Source organism: Labeo rohita, chromosome 10, assembly GCF_022985175.1.
Source record: "Labeo rohita strain BAU-BD-2019 chromosome 10, IGBB_LRoh.1.0, whole genome shotgun sequence".
Classification (NCBI taxonomy): domain Eukaryota; kingdom Metazoa; phylum Chordata; class Actinopteri; order Cypriniformes; family Cyprinidae; genus Labeo; species Labeo rohita.
This window is the reverse complement of record NC_066878.1, coordinates 10,988,754-11,009,554: the sequence shown is the minus strand read 5'-3', so window position 1 is coordinate 11,009,554 and position 20,801 is coordinate 10,988,754. Positions and strand designations below refer to the sequence as shown.

Sequence of the window (20,801 nt, the reverse complement as noted above, 5' to 3'; positions counted from 1 at the left end):
TTTTGAATGCATAACAAAATTTGATTTGTATTGGTCAAGATTTTCCACAATTTGAAATTTTGTGAAAATTCTCCTTTTTCAAACTCGTCCTAGATGGTTCATCCGATTTTCACCAAAATTGGCTCAGATCATCTTCAGACAATGCTGGACAAAAGTTATCAAGAGCTTTTTTGATATACTAAATGGTTTTCGTAAAGCATGATAACGAGTTTGACGAAAATCACGCAATAATAGACATATGGCATATATATAGCTATCTTCGCAATGCTTTAGTGAATTCAGACCAAACTTGGTATGTATTATACCAAGCATGACCTGAGGGCAGATGACAGTGCCACCTACTGGTCAAAAGATATAAAAGTTTGACATTTTTGTTTATAATTTCTGACCAGTTTGACCAAAAAGCTAAAATGCTGTATTTTTTTAAAGCTTTAGCATGTTGTTATGAATCTTAGAATAGAATCTTAGACATGAATTTTAGAATAGAATCACTTTTGGGAAAGGTATGAAATTTGGCACATGGTCTCATCATTAACCACAGCAAATTTGAAGTCTCTTAACTCAAACTCTGTAGTGGCACTAACAGGCCAAATATTGTAAAGCATGTTAAAGAATGTGATGAAATTCACACAAATATAGACAAATAGCTATATCTCCGCAGCGAATCTTAGAATGGAATCGTTTGTGGGAAAGTTATGAACTTTTGGCACATGGGTCGAGGACAGTCTCATTAACCACAGCAAATTTTAGGTATCTAACCCAAACTCTCTAGTGCCAACAATAGGCCAAATTTGCATTCAAGTTTCTGCTTATAACTTTTAAACTGTAAGGTCTAAAAGCAGAATTCCTTGGCTCATACTGAGTCGAAAGCATACCAAAAATGTAATTTCTATAGTAAAGATTTTTGCAATTATGAATTTTCAGAAGAATCTACTTTTTTAAACTTGTCCTAAATTCATCAAAATTGTCCTCAGATCATCTTCAGAGCATTCTGGCAAAGAAAGTTATCAAAAGATTTTTAATATACAAAGCCGTTTTCGTAAAGCATGTTAACGAATTTGACAAAGTTTGCGCAAAAATGGACATGATGCTATAAATCTGCAATGCTTTAACGGATTCTGACCAAACTTGGTATGTGTTATATCAAGCATGACCTGAGGGCACATGAATAGTTTGGCACAGCGCCACCTACTGGTAAAAAATATTTTAAAAACCCTGACATTTCTGCTTATAACTTCTGACCACTTTGTCCAAAAATTATACGATTGATCTCATTAGTATCAGAACAGCATACTGAACCAAACAGTTCCTAATTGTTCTATGTCTGCCTTTTTGGGCGTCAACTATTTTGAATTTTGTAGTAAAATTCGGTATCAACAAATGTCTTTGACAAGGGTCTCCAACCCTGCTCCTGGAGAGCTACCATACTGCAGAATTCAGCTTCAACCCTAATCAAATACACCTGAACCAGCTTATCTAGGTGTTCAGGGCTATTTAATTACAGAAAGGTGTGTTGAAGCAGGGAACTTGGAACTTAAGTTTGCAGGAAGGTAGCTCTCCAGGAGCAGGGTTGGAGAACACTGGTCTTCATTAAGTATGTGGCCCCTTAATTGCTGCTTACAGCTGTATTTATTATTTTTTATTTACACTCTCAAACAGTGAAAACATTTGATTCTAGTCACTGGGCCCCTTTAAAATGCTGTCTATGTCTATGGAAAAATTTTTAAGAGTCATTGATTGCTAATTAGGTTTTGATCTTTAGATCACAATCACTAAATCCAGAAGTTAACATCTATTAAGACAGGCAGAGTACAGTCTTTTTTTATTGCACATGTTTTTATTAACATGATATACAGTTTAGTAGTATTTCATTTTTCATTAATGTGGTTTATCATTGTTTCAGTGAAGGCTTATTGAAAGTGCTCTAGTAATGTATTCATGCATTTTAACACTCAGTAAGAAATCAATGAGTTCTTGAGCTGCAAGCCATAATAATTAATCTGCATACACACACACACACACACTTATTTATTCCCAAAACAGATTGGAAAAATTACACCCCTTTGGTCTTAAAGGGACAGTTCACCCAAAAATGAAAATTGTGTCAATTTCTTTTGAAGAATGTACAGGCTTATCTTTTGCGTAGAGTAAAAGTGATTTGGACCAGCTTCACTTACATTGTATGGGAAAATCCTAAATAAATACTGAAAATGCTAAATTAAAGCTATGATGGATGATCATTTTGTCTGATCTGGAAATATGGGGAAGTAGGAACCGAAAGGAATAAAGACGATTGATGGAGAAAAAAAATCAGAGAGGGATAACAGCAACACATTTATCTTTAATGATCACCCTCACATGGAAGCGAAGCTGCCTGCAATTTCATTAAAGACCTTGATGGCCCGGGGTTGGGGTGGGGGGGTCGATGGGGGAAGTGATGAAGCCGGGGCAACTTTGATTAGAGATGAATGGATGAGAGGGCGCTTTGTTGTGTGCATTTGCTTGAGTGTATATGTGTGTATTTTCATTTGTGAAGAATGCGTCTCTAAAGCATACTGCTGACATCGCAGTCTAATAAACATCTGAGAATGCGACAGACGAAATGAGAAACCGCATATTGTCATTTAGCATGCGCTACGCTTTGCTGCAGTCACAGCGTTTTGGGGACAGGGAAGTCGAGGTGCTTTATCTCCAAGAGCAGGAGGGGATCATTCTCGCCTCCTGCCCCAAATTACGACCTTGGATTGGGGGAGTCTGGGAGTTCAAAGCAAGCCTTGAAGTGGGTCCCTAAATTCACCCCACGGTAGCTCTTTGCATGTGCATATTTATGCATATTTTTGTGCGACTTCCCTCTTCTTCCTGTGCTTTCTGAAATCATTTTTTTTTTTATTAGACAGCAGGACAGTCCCTGCGGTGCCAGCAGTAGGTATCTCATGTGAAGACCTACAGCTCAAAGAGCTGGTAGGGAAAGCAAAAGACAACAGATAGTCATATTAGTCCTCATTAATTGTATGTAAACAGCTTTTATCATTTTTACGGGTGTAATAATAAGCACATGGGGTAAGGAAAATCCATTAAACTATTCAGTTGAGGCCTTTATTGAGCACTGATATCATAATAATATATGCAGAGCTGGTTTTAGAGGAACCAATGGACTCTTAAACAACTGGCCTCCTGGACTCATTAAAAAAGAAAGAGCTTTTGCTAGAGACCGTGAACTGTTTATTTATGAAGAGTTTGGTTTAAAAAAAAAGCTATAAATCCAGTTTGATTAATTTGAGTAAAAATGTGTTTTCTTTACCAAGAAAGTGGCGAGATGAAAACCACTGTTTTCTGTTTCAAACTTTCACATAACATCTTCAGGTTATAATAACATAACAAAATTCAAATCCAGATTTTGATTTTCAAAGATTTATTATAAAAGCTGATCTTTTTTCCCCCCAAAATGCAATAAATCTATCAGGGCTCTACACTTACTTTTCTTTGTAGGAAGCTTAAAAAAATTAGGAACACAGTAAAAATTTTAGGTGCACCTTCTAATCAGTAATAAGAAAATCTGTTAAAAAATTAGCCTTCCCATTATGAGGTGATATTTGACTACTTAAAGGAGAAGTCCACTTCCAGAACAAAAATTGACAGATAATGTACTCACCCCATATTATCCAAGATGTTCATGTCTTTCTTTCTTCAGTTGTAAAGAAATTATGTTTTTTAAAGAAAACATTTCAGGATTCTTTATCATATAGTGGACTTCTATGGTGCCCCGAGTTTGAACTTCCAAAATGCAGTTTAAATGCGGCTTCAAATGATCCCAAATGCTGTTATAAACAATCCTAGCCAAGGAAGAAGGGTCTTATCTAGCGAAACGATCGTTTTTTTTTTTTAAATAAAAATAATACAATTTCTATACTTTTTAATGCCAAACGCTTGTCTTGTCTTACTCTGCCTGAACAGTTTTTTTCCAGTTCATGACAGTTAGGGTATGTCGAAAAACTCCCATCTCATGTTCTCCCTCAACTTTAAAATCATGCTATATCACTGTTTTACCTTTTTTGTTAAGGGTGTTTGATCTTCTTTGCATGTTCACTTTGCAAACACTGGGTTGGTACTTCTGCAATGAAGTAGGATGATTTTGAAATGATTTTTGAAGCTGAGGGAGAAAATGCTATTGGAGTTTTTCGACATACCCTAACTGTCTTGAGCCAGAATACACAGATTTCAGGGAGAGCAAGACAAGACTAGCATTGGAGATTAAAAAGTGTTTAAATTGTATTTTGTTAATGAAAATAAACATTCTTTTCACTAGATAAGACCCTTCCTCCTCGTTTGGGATCGTTTGAAGCCGCAATTAAGATGTAAAATAATAAAATATTGAATATAAAAATATTAAATGATTTAAATAACTAAAAAGACAGATACAAAGAAAGTGAAACTAAAACTGACGGCAAGTCACTGATTTAATTACTGAATCATTCATTCATTTGATTTATTCAAATGACTGATTCAGTCAGGAATAAGGTCAGCGACTGTCTTTATGAATAGTAAATTGAATCATTGACTCACTAGATAGATTTAAAAACACACGTTTATTCATAAACGAAACAACGCTGGAGATGTGTGTATATATATATATATTCATATTTCACAATATTGCTTTTTTCTGTATTTTTCCTTAAATAAATGCAGCCTTTGTAAAAAGATTTCTTTCAGAAAATAATTTAAAATATTTACTACAACACATTTTGTTTTTAGGCTTAAGTGTCCACATATGTGGGGGATTTTATATGTTGATCAATGGCTAAATTAAAATAAAATAAAACAATTATTACTCTGTTCAGTTTTATATTAAATCTTTTAAATAGGGACTTTACACTTTGGCAAACGTTTTGTATTAAATTAGACTCCCTGTGTGGATGAGAAATGCGACTCATTGCTCTTCTCCATGTGAATACTGTAGTGGTATAGATGTTGATGAATGGCCTTGACATGCAGTTATCAGAGGAGGCAGGCAGTCGCCAACCTCTTTATGATTCTTTCAGGAGCTTTTTTAAAGCGATCTTTACCCTGCATCAGAGAGAGGTCGTAAAACACTGCAGTTTCTCTCTTTTTATCCTACTGTGAGTCTCTTTTAGGGTGGTCTGCTTTGAAATAGTTCATTTCAGGACACAACATTAACTTCCTTTGTTCTTTTTGTTCCATCTGTTTCTCAATTGAATCAGTCATGTGATCATGTATGCCTCATTTTGTCACAGCAGTATTACACGAATATGTTATGCATAGTTAAGTATATTGACATATACTAGAAAAGCAGTATGTGACTTTTTTTTTTTTTATTTTTTTCATGTTTGAATACTAATCATAGGCTTCTTCACCCTCAGATCAGAGAAAGCCAGTGGCGACTGGGTTAGCCGCTAAATCCCTCCTGCCGAAGCCAGCTCAGTCTGCCCTGCGTCCTCCCGGTTACTCGCGCCTCCCGCCGACTCGCCTGGCCGCCTTTGGGTTTGTTCGAAGCTCTAGTGTCTCCTCCGTGTCCAGTAACCACTCAACTGACAGCACACGGAGTGACCCCTGCCGACCCACCCACCGTAAGTTGCTGAAACACAAACACACATGCATTTAGATTAATAAATGCAGACTTAAATGTACAGTGGGGTCTGAAAGCCTGTGACCAAATTAAAAAAGCAAAGTAATATTTTGATAGATTTGTACCAGCTAAAACGTGTTTTCTATGGAAGCCTGTTTCCGACACTGTATAAAAAATCTAAAACGGTTATTGTGACTTTTTTTTTAGAATTGTGAAATATAAACTCACAGTTGCGAGAAAAGTCAGAATTGTGAGATATAAACTCGCAATTCTGACTTTTTTCTCGCAAATGTGAGTCTGTATCTCACATTTCTGACTGATAAAGTCAGTTCTTTTCTTTTCAGAAGTGCATGATTTAAACTTGCAATTCTGACTTTTTTCTCTCAATTGCAAGTTGATATTTTGCATTTCTGATATTTCTTCTTGCAATTCTGACTTTTTTTCTCAGAATTGCAAAATATCAACTTGCAACTGAGAGAAAAAAAAAGTCAATGCAAGATACAGACTCACATTTGCGAGAAAAAATTCAGAATTGCAAGTTTATATCTCGCAACCAACAAAAAAAAGTCAGTTGTGACTATATCTCACAATCTGTCTTTCTTGCAGTTGCAAGTTTATTTAACAATTCTGAGAAAAAAAGTCAGAATTGCAAGAAGAAATGTCTAAAAATGCAAAATATCAAAAAAGTCAGAATTGCAAGAAAAAATTCAGAATGATATAAACTGAATTCTGAATTTTTTCTCGCAAATGCAAGTTTATATCTTGCAATTCAGACTTTTTTTCTCAGATTTGAGATATAAACTTGCAAAAGTCAGAATTGCGAGATATAAAGGAACAATTCTGACTTTTTTCTTGCAAATGCAGGTTTCTATCTCAGAAATTTTACTTATTTCTCATTATTACGAGTTGATATGCAATTCTGACCATTTTTCTAGCAGTTCTGACTTTTTTTTGCAATTGTGAGTTGATATCTTGCAATTCTAACTTTTTTCTCAGAATTGTGAAATAAACTTACAACTACGAGAAAAAAAAAATCAGATTGTGAGATATAAAGTCACAATTCTGACTTTTTTGTCAGTTGCAAGATATAAACTCGCAATTGTGAGAAAAGTCAGAAGTGCGAGATATAAAGTAACAATTCTGACTTTTTTCCCCGAATTGTGAAATAAACTTGCAACTGCGAGAAAAAGACAGATTGTGAGATATAGTCACAACTGACTTTTTTTGTTAGTTGCAAGATAAAAACTCACAAATGTGAGTCTGTATCTTGCATTTCTGCCTTTTTTTCCTCAGAACTGAGATATAAGCTTGCAATTGCGAGAAAAAAAGTCAGAATTGCAAGATATGAAGTCACAGTTCTGACTTTTTTCCCAGAATTGCATGCTATAAACTCACAAAACTTTTTTCTCGTGAATGGAAGTTTCTATCTCAGAATTCTGACTTTTTTCTCATCATTATGAGTTGAAACCACACATTTCTGACCTTTTTTCTAGCAATTCTAACTTTGTTTTCAGAATTGTGAAATAAACTTACAACTGCGAGGAAAAAAGTCAGATATGAGAGATATAAAGTCAATATTCAGACTTTTTTGTCAGTTGCGAAGTACAAACTCACAATTCTGACCTTTTTTCCTCAGAACTGCATGATATAAACTCGCAATTCTGAACTTTTTTCATGCAATTCTGACTTTTCTCTCGCAATTCTGAGAAAAAACCAGACTGTGAGATATGAAGTCACAATTCTGACCTTTTTTTCTCAGAATTGCATGATATAAACTCATAATTCTGACCTTTTTTCTCGCAATTGCGAGTTGATATCTTGCAATTTTGACTTTTTGTCTTGCAATTCTGACTTTTTTCTCACAACTGTAAGTTGATATTTTGCAATTCTGACTCACAATTGTGAGATGTAAAATTGTGAAAAAAAGAACTGTGAGATAAAAGGTCGCAATTACCTTTTTTAATTGTTTTTTATTCAGTGGCAGAAACAAGCTTCCATAGTTTTCTATTTGAATTTATTCTAAAATGTTATTCATTCCTGTGATGGCAAAGCTACATTTTCTCCAGTCTTAAGTGTCACATGATCATTTAGAAATCATTCTAATATGGTGATTTGCTGCTCAAGAAACATTTCTTACAATTATCAATGTTGAAAACATTTGTGCTGCTTAATATTTGTGTGAAAACAACTGTTTTTAAGGGTTCTTTGATGAACAGAGTTCAAGAACAGAATTTAAAATCTTACCCTAAACTTTTTAACAGTAGTGTATGCAAATTTTTAACACTATGTGAAAGGCTGTGTACAAAATGTAAGTTGTAACTGAAGCCAAAGGCATTATAATATTCATGTTTTTTTTACGTTTCATCTTTTAGCTTACATTGTTGTCTTAGCTTAAAAATACAAAATAGAAGCACTTTTGGACCACTGAATGTCTATACACACTACAATTAAAGAAACCGTCTAAAGTGCTTGTAGCTGAGCGCATTGTTATGCGAGATCCCTGAAGTACAGTTTACATAAAAGGGTAATGCTCCACTTTTTAGAGTTAATTATAATGCAATTTGCATCATTTTATTAACTCCGCCTACAAGCAGCGTGCAGGTCCCCTTTCATTAATATATTCTGCTCATAACTGCTAAGATTCAGCACAATAGTTGAAAGTTGTGCAGTATTTTTGTTTTGTTTTTTTACCCAAAGTCAGACTTTTCTTTAGTTGGCCTTTGCTTTAGGTCACGAAAGAAACTTTGTGTTTGATCCGAGTGGGCTTCTTTGATAACTAGCTCCGTGAGTCAACACGAATAATCCTCAGTATGATCAGAGCCACTCAGTTCTGCTGAAGTAGATTCTAGTCTGCTCTTAGAGGGGGCCGTCTTTGAAAAACTGGCATCTGCGTGCGCCGCATGTGTTTTTAATGCGACCTACATAAGTGATGTTGGCCGGTCTTCTCCTGGTAACAGCTGACGTGGCTGCAGATTCAGGCATCCGGAGTTACATGCGTCACTGGATGAGTTATGTCATCAAGTCTTTTTATCCTGAAATCACTTGGGAAGAGGAATCCCTTCGCCGTTTACAGTCCTGTATGTATGGAGCAAACAGATGCATGAGAGAAATGCTGAAAGAAAGTAAGAGGGAACGAGTCGGTGTGCTGTGTTCTGTGTGTTACAGTGGCCCCCAAAACTATTTACTATACATTCATTTTGTAAACATGATAAAACATGTCCTTGTTACATGTTGCATGTACTTATTATAGTAATATTATGCATAATTACAAACAAACTAACTGGAAATCAAACCTAATCCTAACCCGATAATAAGGAGATGTTAATTAATATTACTTTGTAATTAATTGTATATTTACGCTTTATCAAGGACACCTTAAAATAAAGTGTAACCAAAATGGCTTACATAATGAATTAACAAAAAGGATGTGTATATATTAAGGAAAAGGTAAGTATTATTTTAATGTTTTAATATTATTATAGTATTTATTAATAATTTGGATATATATAATATGTGTGTTAATTTTCTTTTGTTAGCATTTTAATGTAGTGATTTTACAGGAAGTGATTTTGTCATTTTTATTAGTTTTTGTTTTTTAACAATATTTCTGTTTATCTTTGATTTATTTTTTATTTTAGTTTTAGTTTTGGTAATTTTAGTACTTAAACCTATTTATTTCAGCCAAGACGACAAGATCAGTTTTTGTTAATGTTAATTTTCTTTGTATTATAATATTTTAGTAATTTACATGAAGTACTTTTGTTATTTTTTTTAGTTTTTGTTAATTTAAATTTTCTTATTATTTTAGTAATTTTACATAAGTATTTTTATTCATTAATTGTGTTTTAGTGATTTTAAATAAAGTGCTTTTGACATTTTTATTAGTTTTTATTTTTAAAATCTTTCTATTTATCTTTGATTTATTTTTATTTATGTTTTAGTTTAAGTATTTTTAGTACTTAACCTTATTTTTAGCCAAGACAACAAGATCAGTGTGTGTTAATTTAAATTTTCTTAGTATTTTAATGTTTTTGTAATTTTCCATGAAGTGCTTTTACAATTTGTATTAGTTTTTGTTTTGTTTTTTTGTTTTAATTTTTTTTTTTTATTTATTTATTTTTTTTATTTAGTTTTAGTTTAGGCAGTTTTAGTGCTTAAACTTATTTATTTCAGCCAAGACAACAAGATCAGTTTCTGTTCTTAACTTTTCTTAGTATTTTAAAGTTTTAGTAATTTTACATAAAGTGCTTTTGTCATTTTTATTAGTTTTTTGTTTTCCATTAATCTTTGGTTTATTTTTATTTCTGTTTTAGTTTAGGTAATTTTAGTACTTAAATTTATTTATTTCACCCAAGACAACAAATTCACTTTGTGTTCATTTAAATTTTCTTAATAATTCACGTAAGTGTTCTGTCATTTTTTTTATTATATATTTTTATATATATATATATATAGCTATTTCTATTGATCTTTGATTTATTTTTATTTCAATTTTTTATTTCAATTTTAGTACGTAAGTTTTTTAAGTTTACATTTTTAAGTTTTTTATGTAATATTTATATTTTAGCTTTATTTCTGTTACCTAATCTGTAATATATATAAAAAAACTATTTTTAATAGATTCCGTTTTAGTCTTACTTAACAATAACAGCACTGATGCATGTACTGCTTAATTTGCTATGTTGTTATCTAAAAGACCAACATGCAGGCGTTACTAAGTGTCAAAATAATTTTAGGGCCACTTCAGATGTAATTGGGGTCATTCCAAACAGTGTTTTGCATCTACAATATTTCTAACATCATTTATCTCACCACAGTCATGTCCTGACATACTGTGAGTCTGTTATTATAGAACTCATTACTGAAATTTCCATAACCAAGCTCATTATTCCTCTTTGAAATTAGGGCTGTGATTCACTCAGTGTACATAATATTCAGTACAGCTGTGCGATCCATACATGCAGCGCATGTACGTATGAAATCTATTTATAGCCATCGTATTTTCACAATCCTTCCACACCATTTAATATGTAAGTCAGGGGTGCAAATGAGTGTTTCTCTCTTTCGTTCTGAAGTGTTGAATGTGCTACAGGGCTGATTGCAGATCTGATGGTGTTTCGACTGCATATTGACTGTCTGGAGGCTTGGACTCAATACAGACAACAAGCAGTCAAACACTAGATAAAATGATTAGCCTTTAGCTGTGACTGAGAATGTTACTATTGTTAGCAGATATTAATGATCTTTGGGTGTGTAAATAGCACTGTGAAGTATTATAGCACAAGGGTATGAATTTTATGAAGAGCCTTTCCCCCCCCCGTGTCATGACCACCTGTCCGCTTAGGTAAACAAGGGCATTTGCAGGACGTACGTCTGTGTGTTACCGGTGTAATAACTGAATGTTGCTTTAGGCTCGGTGTTGAATCCGTGTGACATATTGACCTAGGATTCCTGTAGATGCCAGAAACCTCCCTGCGGGACTGGACGTCACAGACAGTTGATCGATTTCTCAGGTCTGACTGATTGAAGCTAGTCCACTTGTAATTGGCTGAATTGGAGAGTGTAAATGATGGCGGCAAATGCTACTGGACTTGTTAAGCTGTCATTATAGTTTGAGCTGCTGGATAGGTGGAGCGGCAAGTCAATATTTGGCTCTCGTTTTCATCCTTGCAGCAAAGTAATTGGTTATGTTTTAAGAGATGAGAACTGTCACATGGACTTTGTTAGTCTCATGTCATGGCTTGATGTTGTTTGACATAGCGGAGGAAACTCTTAAAGGGATAGTCGAGCGAAAAAAATACAATTCTGTTTTTCTACTCATTTAATTACTTTGATGTCATCCCGAATTTGTATGACTTACTTTCTCACATGGAATGGAATTTTGATTAGATGGGATAGTTCACCCAAAAATGAAAATTCTGTCAGGGGTCCTATTATGTTTTTTACAAAGTCTTGATTTTGTTTTGGGGTGTACTAGAACATACTTTCATCCTTGGTGGTTCAAAAAACGCATTATTTTTAACATAATTTACATTATTACAATACTTGTCAAAGAAGCAAGTTCCATGTACAACTGTTAGCGCAAGCTAAATTAAAGTGATTCTTACGTTTTAAATATGGATATTTTTCTTACAAAAACGCATCGATTCGCTACAGGAGGCCTTTATTGATGCCCCAAAGCCGTGTGAGGCACTTTTTATTATGGAAGGATGCACTTTATTGGACTTGTTTTGGACTGATGAGGAGAAACACCCGTCTATGCCATTCTAAAGCTTTGGAGTGCCAGGATAAATTTTAATATAACTTCGATTGCATTCGTCTGAAAGAAGGAAGTCATATACACCTAGGATGCATGGAGGGTGAGTAAATAATATGATGCAGTAGTGTTGGGTACTGTCGTCAGCCTGTGAGATCGCCAATACATAATATTATCGTGCTAATCCCCCACCTCGTCCCTACACACCCCCAAACAATTTGAATTTCCATGGACAGGATTTAATTGAAAGATATTCTAATGGACTGCGTTGTGACATCATTGCATGCGGAAAACAAACGTTGTAGTCCAAAAGTGCCATTCGTTGTAGTTCGTGAAAAGGGATTTTTTAAAAACGAAATATCTCCTTTTGGAGTGAACTTTGAGATTTGTAACTTTGTAGATCTTTTTTTACGCCCAAAGATACACACCACACACTGACTAAAATTCAAAAAGTGAAAAAGCATAATAGCACCCCTTTAATTACTCACCCTCATGTTGTTCCAAACCTGTCAGACCTTCGTTCATCTTTTGAACACAAATTAAGATATTTTTGATGAAATCTGAGAGCTTTCTGACCCTGCATAGACAGTAATGCAACTGACACATTTAAGGCCCAGAAAGAAAACAATTTATTCTATTTCGTGTCGATCTTCAATGCACGTTCACGAGAGAATGAGAGTATTGTGGTACAAACACCCTTAACAAAAAAGGTAAAACAGCGATATAGGATGATTTCGAAGTTGAGGGAGAACATGAGATGGGAGTTTTTCGACATACCCTAACTCATGAACCGGAACAAAAACAGTTCAGGCAGAATAAGACAAGACAAGCGTTTGGTATTAAGAAGTATATAAATTGTATTATTTTTATGAAAATAACCAATCGTTTCGCTAGATAAGACCCTTCTTTCTTTACAACTGCATTTGGGATCGTTTAAAGCCACATTTAAACTGCATTTTGGAAGTTCAGAATCAGGGCACCATATGGACTCATTATATGGAGAAAAATGCAGAAATGTTTTCCTCAAAAAACATAATTTTTTTACGACTGAAGAAGGAAAGTCATTAACATCTTGGATGACAAGGGAGTGAATACATTATCTGTGAATCTTTGTTTTGGCAGTTGACTTCTCCTTTAATAGTCGACAGCATCAGTCCCATTTACTTTTGTTGTATGGAAAAAGCTGCACATCCTATTGCATTCCACAGAACAAAGAAAGTCTTAAGACTTAGAAGTTGTAAACTGCTTTTTTATTTTGCTATAGAACTATATGCAACAACAATTAATTGATAATTACACACATACGTCTGTTTTTGTCTTTGTCTCTGTCTGACGTTGTCCTCTTTGTATCAGTAGGGAGTGAATAGCTAATAGCAGGCTTATATTAGCCACTGCTCTAAAAGGCAACACTCCGTTTGAAGCTGTTGGCTTCTGACTGTGAGCTTCTGAGAAATCCAGCATCGTCTGACCTTAACAGAGACCCAGACGGAGTTTCTTTAAATAGAGAGATCACAGTCCCACCTTCGCTCTCAGAGAGCACAATAAAAGATGTAATTTTCAGCAATTTCAAATATCACACTTCTTATCCCTCTCTCTGTCTGGGGCAACATATCCTTCATTCCTTCTTTATCGTTTTTTTTATCTGTCTGTGTGTAATTTATCTTTGGAGATTGCTAACTGTCAGTTTGTTGGTGTGAGCTCCCAGCCTGCATGCAGGATTGATGGATGCGATCTCATGCCGCAGCCTGTCGGGATTATGCCAAAAACTCTTAATTCTTTCTTTTTCTTCTTCGTCGGAGTCTCAGTTCATTGTCTGAAGGGGGTTGCTTCAGTGACAGTCTCTCCTTGAACACAACGCACCCTCTGGTCTCCGGGATATTTCAGATCTCCTCATGTACAATCATCAAGAGTCTGAAAGTCGCAAGTTTGAAGTTGTTCTAGTTACGATGCTTGTAAAAAATACATTTCATACAGTGTGCAGTAACACTTTTAACTTGAGGTACTAACAAGCTCGAACATCTCAGATGTGACCTTTTCTGCAACAGCAAAGTACAAGCTGAAGACACAGTCACATACAGTACATACATGCCTACACTATAACGCAAAAACAATGACCTTCAGTCATTGTATGGTCTCATCCTTGTTAGATGTGGTTTATTTGTGTCTGAACGTCTAAGGGTGTTTGCTGTAACGATATTGATCTTGCAGACCACCCTTGCAACTTGTGCAACTTTGAATGCCATTTTTTTTATACTTCCAAAAGAGAACTTTGATCTTGATACGGATCTCATCTTGAATGTTTAAGGTGGTTTTCTGGTCTCTCTTGTTTCAGGCTCTCAGCCCATCTTAAACCAGCTAAGACTAGCAAATAATCTTGGGCTGGTTTATGCAGGGTTTTTCAGCTAGGCTGAATCTCTCCTTAGATCCCTCTTATACAAGTGCATGTGTGCTCAAGGTGAGTTATGAAACATCTAGTTCCCACCTGGACAGGTATTAATCTGAGAACAATCTCTGAGGAGAACATGTGTGAATATTGTGTGAGATCAGCATTGTGTTCTGCACTCAGGAACTTGCACCACTAACACAGCTGTTGACAAAAGAAAGAGGACAAAATGAGAGGTAGAATATCAGTATTGAAGTGAATTTTTTAATTTTTATAATGCAGTGTCTGGTACTACCTACAGTAGTGTGCTTGGATTGGTTTGTAATACACACTACCTAGTCACCTACAGCTAAAGTTCTCTGTTAGGCAGGGTTGCCAGGTTTTGATAGCAGAACTGACCCAGTTGCTACTGAAAACAAGCCCAAAACTAGTGTGTTTTGGAGGGTAAAATACACGTTTTTTGGCGGGGTTCTCATTTTTGGGTCAGTTCAACTCATGGACATGAAAAACAACCCATGTGTTAAAGTAGCTCAATTCTGCTGCAAAACTGTGGACCTGGCAATACTGCTGTTAGGTGAACTACTACCTAGTACACTAGTTTTGAAATACACACTACAGTACAAATCGAAACTGAAAAGCCACACAATACGCACGAAAACAAACATGACGTAAGCAAACTAATGTTTTCTGGCAACGACAACTGCGCTAAAATCTAATGAGAAAAGAAACAAAACACATAGTGTTTACTGGCTAGTATTTTACTCATACTTAAGCATGACTTCAGCACGTGTTTACCACGGTAAACACAGTAAGCAAAATATTGTTTCTTAGCAATGACAACCACGCTAAAATCTAATGAGAAAAGAAACGAAACACTTTTTAGTGTTTACTGGCTAGTATTTTACTCATGCTATACTGCAAGTAATACACACTAGTATTTTACTCATACTTAAATGCGACTTCAGCATATGTTTACCACAGTAAACACAGTAAGCAAAATAATGTTTCCTAGCAACGACAACTGCGCTAAAATCTAATGAGAAAAGAAACAAAACACGTAGTGTTTACTGGCTAGTATTTTGGTCATACTATACTGTGAGTAATACATACTACTATTTTACTCGTACTTAAACTTGACTTTAGCGCACGTTTACCATGGTAAACACAGTAAGCCAAATAATGTTTCCAACATTAGCAACAACAACTGTTCTAAAATCTAATGAGAAAAGAAACAAATCACTTTTCGGTGTTTACTGGCTAGTATTTTACTCATACTATGAGTATAATACATACTAGTACTGTATTTTACTTATAAAATAACTAAAACTGATGGGTAAAACTATAGAAGAAACACATAAAAATAACTAAAACTTAAACTAAAATTAAAATGAAAAAATTAAAATGAATTCAGAATGTTAATTAAAAAACTACATTATCTTCATTATCATTATTTTAGTATTATTTACAGTATTTAATTTATTAGATTTTATTATTTATATACATTTTCAAGTTTCGGTATTTTTTTATTAAATGTCTGTATTGCTTAAATAATTTATTTTTGATTATTTTTAAACTCATTTATTTTAGTTAGTTGCAAAGGCAAAGTTTCTAGGTTTTTCATGTTATTATATATATATATATATATACAGAAACCAATTTTGTAATCATTTTAGATTTAGTTAAAAATAACAACACTGAGTTAGAGATTAGAACAAGCAAAATTTCAGAAAAGTATACGTTGTGAAACTAAATTATCCAAGCACCATTTGCATACAATTTTAATGTATTGTAGTTTGTGTTATTTCTAATCTCAAATATTATTTTGGACTAGCATAATATCTTATCATTTAATACTACACGGTATGTAATCAAAACAATTTAGTACTACCTATTGTGCCACTTTGTAGTACACACTATCTAGTGCACACTATACTGTGTAGTCTGAAAGGAAAATACATGGAAGAACAGAAAAGAGTTGGAAGTGAGGAAAGGGAGTGAGAATAGGAAGTGAGGAGAGGTGAAGGGGGGGAGGTGTGAGAGCACAGATGCCATCGCTCCAGCCCATCTCTGACTCACGCACACTGCTGAGAACAGATGGTTCCTCACACAAACACACATCACAGCAAACATGCACCCTTACACACACAGGAACATTCTCACACACTGAAGTATACACTGTTTCACTGTGTGATTTTTTTGTCTCATCGGTATGTATAGTGAGTGTGCTTCTAAATCCTGCATCTCTCTGACTGTCAGATTTCACGTTGGGCAGTCTGTGCTCTGGGTACTGCTGACTCACACACTCACCAAACCGCTGAGCTCTGGATGATCCTGCTGCGCAGAGAGATGCTAATGAACTTTTTTCTCTATTTTTACCCATACGGGCTGTCTGTATCCTTTTGCCTTCACATTACGCAGCTGTGCTGTATAAAGACTAGCTCAGATAGGTCATATTCTGATGTATGCAGCCTTGAACTAGCTACTAAGTATTAATATATTAATAACAAAGTGATAATTTTGAATGGCAGTATTACATGCATTAGCGCATTAGCACTGACCTACTAACCTCATAGGAGCCTGATAATGTTGTTCTGATTACCTCACGTCTTAATCCCATTCTGTCTATTTCCCTAAAAGCTTTTATGGGATTTTTTTTTTTTCTGTGGATGAGGAGTCAGACCAGGCTTTTCTTCCTCAGAATCCCAAGCCGTCTCCAGTTCTCTGTTTCAGCTAGCTTCCGTTTCCGTTATCCCTCTTAAGCCTCCCAGAGAGAGAGCAAGAGGGAGTGTGTTTCTCAGAGTGTTGCCTGTTTAATGCTGTATCTTCTGCTATTCCAGTACCTCCGTTTTGTCTCTATTTCTTAATTAAATAACATTACCATTTAATAGTTTGTATCGTGGGTATCTTGATATATAGAAAGTATCTTCTCAGAGTATGTCAGTGCTTAAAAAATGTAGTGGTATCCAGTGAAATGCAGTGATGATGTTACAACAGCTATTTTGATATAATGTTTATATTGTACCTGTGATATCCAGTGAAATATGATATCAGAATGGCTTTTGTGACACCATCACTGCACATTCCAATATAATATCACTGCATACTCCAGTGATCCAGTGTTATCCGGTGAAATGTGATATCATAATAACTGTTGTAAAATCATCACTGCATTTCACTGGGGACTACTGGATTCACTGGAGGGTGCAGTGAGGGTGTTTATATCATACTGGAATGTGCAGTGATGGTGTCACAAAAGCCATTCTGATATCATATTTCACTGGATATCACAGGTCCGATATAACATTATCAGAATGTCAGTTGTGCATATCACTGGATATCACTGGATTCGCTGGAGTGTGTAGTGATGGGTCACAACCATTCTGATATCATATTTCACTGGATATACTAGGTACAATATAAGCATTTCACCAGAATAGCTGTTGTAAAATCATCACTGCATTTCACTGGATATCACTGAATTCGCTGGAGTGTGCAGTGATGGTGTCACAACAGCCATTTTAATATCATTTTCCACTGGATGTCATAGGTATAATATAAAAATGATATAAGAATGGCTATTGTGGCATCATCACTGCAAACTTCAGTGAATCCAGTGATATCCAGTAAAGTGCTAAATTGCTAAAATCATCACTGGAGTGTTCAATGATGGTGTTGCAACACTTATTCTGATATATTTCTTTGGATATCACAGATACGATATAATAGCTGTTGTGACATCCTTGCTGCATTTCACTGGATATCACAGGATTCACTGTAGTGTGCAGTGATGGTGTAACAAAAGCTATTCTGATATTATGTTGGTGTCTGCAGTGATGGTATCACAAAAGCCTTTCTGATATCTCACTGGATATCATAGGTATGATATAAACATTATATCAGAATTGCTGTTGTGCATTTCACTGGATACCACTGGATTCACTGGAGTGTGCAGTGATGGTGTCACAAAAGTGATTCTGATATCATATTGGAGTGAGCAGTGAGTCACAACAGCCATTTTAATATCATGTTTCAATGGATGGCATAGGTATGATATAAGAATAGCTTTTGTGGCATCATCACTGTATACTGCAGTGGATCCAGTGGTATCCAGTAAAAGCAGTGATGAAGTGAAATGTGATATCTAAATAGTTTGTTGTAAATTCATCACTGCATTTCTCTGGATACTACTGGATTCACTGGAGTGTGCAGTGATGGTGTCACAGAAGCCATTCTGATAACATATTTCGCTTGATATCATAGGTACAATATAAACATTATATCAAAATAGCTGCTGTAACATCATCACTGCATTCCCTGGATACCACAGAATTCACTGGAGTGTGCAGTGATTGTGTCACAACAGCCATTTTAATATCATATTTCATTTGATGCCATAGGTATGATATAGATCAGAATGGCTAGCTGTTGTGACACCATCACTGCAATCCAGTGGTATCCAATGATTGCAGTGATTAAGTCACAACAGCCATTCAATATATTTCACCAGATGTCATAGGTATGATATAATATAATATAATATAAGAATGGTTATTGTGGCATTATCACTGCATACTCCAGTGAATCCAGTGGTATCCATTATTGTTGCATTTTACTAGATACCACTGCATACACTGGAGCGCACAGTGATGGTGTCAGCAATTTTAATATCATATCCAGTGGTATCCAGTTAAATGCAGTGAGGAAGTGAAATGTGATATCAGAATAGCTGTTGTAAAATCATCACTGCATTTTACTGGTTACCACTCGATTCACTGGAGTTTGCAATGATCAGTGTCATTCTGGTATCATGTGCCATTCTGGTATCATATTTTACTGGTTATCATAAGTACGATATAAACATTATATAAGAATAGATGTTGTAACATCATTGCTGCATTTCACTGGGTGTATTAATACAGTATCATGTAGAGCACACTACCTAATATGCTTGTGTTTTAATGCACAATATTTTATGTATTTGCACCATAATACAGTACCTAGTACACATTTTATAATTTTCCTGTGTGTACACTACCCAGTGCACTACTACTTGTAGTATACTGTCTAGTGCACACTACATAATAGTAGCACTTTTAATACCCTACTTAGTGCACACTACATTTTGTATTTTAATACTGGACTATGTAGAGCACAGTATGTGATATGCTAGAGTTTTAGTGCACAGTACTTTAGTACTTTACTACAAAATTTAATGTGATTTCGTACTCTAATGTACTACCTAGTACACACTACCTAATGTCCTGCTGCACACTACTTTTGTACTAGTACTGTGGTATGTAGAGCACACTACGTAATATGCTAGTGTTTTAGTGCACAATACTTTGTACAATATTACAATACAGTGCACACTATCTAATGTCCTACTGCACATTGTTTTTTGCACTAGTGCTTTACTACTGTAGGTATATTAGACTAGCTAGTGCACATTGCATGATTTAAATTGTGTTTAAATTATTACTTTTGTTGTTCATTTTGGTCCATCTGTCAACTTCCTGCAAGCAGTGCTGAGCAGTGAATCAGTATTTCCCAGGTCCTTATGGTATTAGTAGTGAAGTGGCACCCATCCTGACATGTGGCTGTGAGTGGAGGGGTTGGATTTGCATAATGTTTACTTTCCGACATCCTCAGGAGCACCTCTGATGCTCTGTGCTTAATAATGCATTGCAAGCTCCATCTCTTAATGGGTCACTGCTGTGTTCACCGGGCCTGATTTTTCATTCTGATTCTCTCTCTGTGCCATCTAAATGTTGGTAGAGGGGAAATAACCATTTGTGGTGGAATAACATCTGCTCCCATCACATTTCCATGCCAATCCTTATCCTTAAGGTGAGCTCCTTGCTCACAAATATTGTCATTCTGCTTGCATCCCTTTGCTTTCTATTTCTGCCTGTCTCCCCTTTTCTCTCTAGTGGTCTTGTCAGCTGTGATTTAACCAACTAGCCCTTCTTTTATCTCCTCCCCAGCCTATCATTTATTTCTCTAATAGTGGCGCCCAACGTGGGGCGCATTCCTATCCTCTCTTTATAGACACAATGTTTTCCTACTTCTCTTCTATAATACAGTCTTTGCTTCTTTTGTCCTGTCGTATTACATGTCTCTACTGGCCAGAAGACCAGAGAAGAAGTGCTGATTGTTTGGTTCTACGTGCCTCATTTTATCCACACCAGCACTGCATTAAATTAGTCTTCTATTATTTTTGCATTCCCTTCTGGTGCATTGTATGATAAATTATTCAGCTCAAACTGAATTGTGTATTTTTATTACTCACGTTGGCTGAGGATTTGTCTTCATTATGATCAAAATGTCAGCAGCATTTTAAATTCAGCATATGTGAGTTGCTTCACTGTACTTCCAGGACTTTAAATCTATGTGTGTATGTGTGGCGTTTAATTTTAAAAACGAGTAATGTGATCTTAGTCCATTTATTCCGTGTTTGCCGGTGTTTACTGGCCAATTGTATTTTTGCTAAACTAAACAAACATTTAAATCAAATTCATTCGAGATTTCCCTTAATTATAAACATATTAGTCAACACTAAAACAGTATAATGATATAAA

General features: G+C 35.2%; 1 protein-coding gene across 2 annotated transcripts in view; it reads left to right on the top strand.

The window, feature by feature from the left end:
• mtus2a (microtubule associated tumor suppressor candidate 2a) overlaps positions 1 to 20,801 on the top strand; it is a 99,340-nt gene that overhangs the window by 43,125 nt on the left and 35,414 nt on the right. For both annotated transcript variants that reach the window (XM_051120951.1, XM_051120950.1), the window contains exon 4: positions 5,379 to 5,585. In XM_051120951.1, the coding sequence (XP_050976908.1) occupies positions 5,379 to 5,585 (207 nt within the window). The remainder of the gene's footprint in view (positions 1 to 5,378; positions 5,586 to 20,801) is intronic.